The sequence below is a fragment of the Limulus polyphemus genome, unplaced genomic scaffold (genome assembly GCF_000517525.1).
Source record: "Limulus polyphemus unplaced genomic scaffold, Limulus_polyphemus-2.1.2 Scaffold11796, whole genome shotgun sequence".
Taxonomy (NCBI): domain Eukaryota; kingdom Metazoa; phylum Arthropoda; class Merostomata; order Xiphosura; family Limulidae; genus Limulus; species Limulus polyphemus.
The window spans coordinates 10,074-13,278 of record NW_013677406.1 but is presented as its reverse complement, the minus strand read 5'-3'; the positions used below and the strand labels follow the sequence as shown (position 1 = coordinate 13,278).

At 30.5% G+C, this 3,205-nt stretch overlaps 1 protein-coding gene across 1 annotated transcript in view; it reads left to right on the top strand.

The window, feature by feature from the left end:
• Nucleotides 1-33: 33 nt before the first annotated feature.
• LOC106476843 (structural maintenance of chromosomes protein 1A-like) overlaps nt 34-3,205 on the top strand; it is an 11,790-nt gene continuing 8,618 nt past the window's right edge. Inside the window, exons 1-3 of the mRNA XM_013937463.2 lie at nt 34-263; nt 1,379-1,455; nt 2,009-2,152. Coding sequence (XP_013792917.2) covers nt 155-263; nt 1,379-1,455; nt 2,009-2,152 — 330 coding nt within the window. The 5' untranslated portion in view covers nt 34-154. The remainder of the gene's footprint in view (nt 264-1,378; nt 1,456-2,008; nt 2,153-3,205) is intronic.

Below are 3,205 nucleotides of genomic sequence, written 5' to 3'. Positions count from 1 at the left end.
GTTTGTTTTTTTTTTTTTTTTTTTTTTTTCGTTATTGACCTTCCCGCCATTTTGTAAGGAGACTGGTTTGGGTTGAATGTCTACATGAGCAGTTTTAAGGTTATGTTTTTTTTAATACGATATATGTCGTAAATGACGTATATCAAAAATAAATATGGGGTTCTTAAAGTATATAGAAGTGCACAATTTCAAATCTTATAAAGGAAAACAGAAAATTGGCACTTTGAAGCCTTTTACAGCGATAATCGGTCCAAATGGATCAGGTAAGACAGTTTCTGATTTAGGCCTAACTTTAATTTAGATACGTCTTTTTAGTGTTAGTTAGGCTTAACATTGTTTTGAACCCGCTTCAGTTTAACAGTACTAAAAGTAAAACGACAAACATTGACGAAAACGTTTCATAAGTTGAGTAAATCATGTGTGTTTTAAATTACAAAAGAAATTAGGGTAAAAAAATTAAATAAATCTTAAAGTTTTTATAATTTAAAAACTAACAATTAACTTATTAAGTTGTACTTACAAGTACAAGTTACATTAACTTGATTAAGTTACAATGTTACAAGTATTACATAACATAGTAGTTTTAGGCCTATTCTTTTAGTTTTAATTATACTGACGTGCTAAAATATATAAAAATTGAAGTATGTACACTCACTGATCCAGTAATATTTTAAAAACATTTCAGTTATTTAGTTCAATATAGTATTACTATTAATATTGGACCTAACTCTCAGTGTCAAGCAGTATTTGCATAATTGCTAATGCTACTATTATGTGACATAAAGTTTAATTTTATTTATTAAGGTATAAGCCAAAAATAAGTTTTATATCAGAAGTAATTATAATTAAAATTGACAGTAACATGTATATCTTTAAGTTAAACTTAAAAACGGAAAATTACTTTATGTTACACTTTTTGTATTATAATTTTATTTTTGACTATACTGACTGGTTTAAGAATATGGAGCAGTTTTATCTCAGTACTGTAAATCCAAGATCTTTGTATGTATCCGAGTCACATATACAGAGGATTGGTGCTGTATGCTATCATTATAGTTTAATAAAATATATGCAGCTAATGTGACTTCACTCAATAGTTTATAAATACTTTAATAATTTTTATCAAATCAAAAAGTTTTCCATTTTCTCTCATTTAACAGACTGAATATCATTGTACTTTCTAATAAATTTAATATATGTATGTAAGTAGCTAATTGTTTGAGAAGTGTAACTGTTTTGAATTCTCTCATACAATGTGTACTTTCTGTTTCTAATAAAATGTCTACTTTTGTTTTGAAAGTCCAGTAGCTTTACAGATAATCTAAGTATATATGAACAAAATGTGATTGTAAAAAAAATTTTTTATCTCTCTAACTAGGAAAATCTAATTTTATGGATGCCATTAGCTTCGTGCTTGGAGAGAAAACGTCGTGTCTTCGTGTGAAAAAGCTTGGGGTAAAAAAAATTAGTCTCAGAAATTACTATTTTGTTGTTGTTGTGTTTTTTTTTAAGGGGGGTAACATTGAAAGACACTTAACAGTTTTATTATAATCATAAACAGATGTTTCTAAATTGTAGAGTAAAAAAGATCTTGCAAACTTTTTTTTCATCTTCTTTTGACTAAAATTATTTTTAGTTGAAAATATTTTAATTAGTGAAGATTTCTTGCCTTCATATAGTATAGTATCTTTTAAATCTGTTTCTGAAAATTTTCTAATATATGCCTGAAGAGTTTCATTAAAAACAAGTTATTTATAAACTCTTACAAGTGGAAACTAAACTTAGTTTTAAGAGATAAAGTAATCTAGCATGCACATAGTTTCCTGTTATCATCAGAGCCAGAGAATTGTTTCTAGTTAGTTGCAGAAGCAGCTTGTTAATGTATGATATAACCTAGTTCTTCTATTTTAGATATATGACAATGATACATCACTAGCTGTAGAATTACATCTCTCGTCTTGTTGTTAACCACACTTGTTTTTATCCTTCATCTCCTTTACTTCACTAGGACCTCATACATGGTGCTCCTATAGGAGCACCAGTCTCGTCCAGAGCAAGTGTCACTGCTGTATATTGTGAAAATGATGGCACAGAAATCAGTTTTACGAGGCTTGTGACTGGATCGTCCTCGGAGTATAGGATAGATAACAAAGTAAGTATGTGTGATGAAAGACTTTATTTTTTCTAAGAATTTTCTCTCTTCCCTGTTTCTTGACCACTAATTTTTGAAAAAAAAATATTAATAAAGAATATTAAAATTTAAGCAAAACAAATTACATTCTTAAAAAGTGCTTTTATTTGTTCATGTGCTTAGAATCAGGCTAGTAGTAAATTAGCCTATTTTAGCACAACACGTACAGTGGTGTAAATACAACAAAAGCAAGGGTTTCAATTAGTGGTAAGAAAACTACTCTATCAAGGCCTCTAACTGAACCATAACCAGTTATCAGGGTAATGGTGAAGACCCTAGTAGTATACTATAGATAACAATTAGTGATAAGAAAACTACCCTATCAAGGCCTCTAACTGAACCATAACCGGTTATCAGGGTAATGGTGAAGACCCTAGTAGTATACTATAGATAACAATTAGTGGTAAGAAAACTACTCTATCAAGGCCTTGTTATCTATAGTATACTACTAGGGTCTTCACCATTACCCTGATAACTGGTTATGGTTCAGTTAGACTAGTGGTAAGAAAACTACCCTATCAAGGCCTCTAACTGAACCATAACCAGTTATCAGGGTAATGGTGAAGACCCTAGTAGTATACTGTAGACAACAATTAGTGGTAAGAAAACTACTCTATCAAGGCCTCTAACTGAACCATAACCAGTTATCAGGGTAATGGTGAAGACCCTAGTAGTATACTATAGATAACAATTAGTGATAAGGAAACTACCCTATCAAGGCCTCTAACTGAACCATAACCAGTTATCAGGGTAATGGTGAACCTATAGATAACAATTAGTGATAAGAAAACTACCTTATCAAGGCCTCTAATTGAACCATAACCAGTTATCAGGGTAATGGTGAAGACCCTAGTAGTATACTATAGATAACAATTACTGATAAGAAAACTACTCTATCAAGGCCTCTAACTGAACCATAAACAGTTATCAGGGTAATGGTGAAGACCCTAGTAGTATACTATAGATAACAATTAGTGATAAGAAAACTACTCTATCAAGGCCTCTAACTGAACC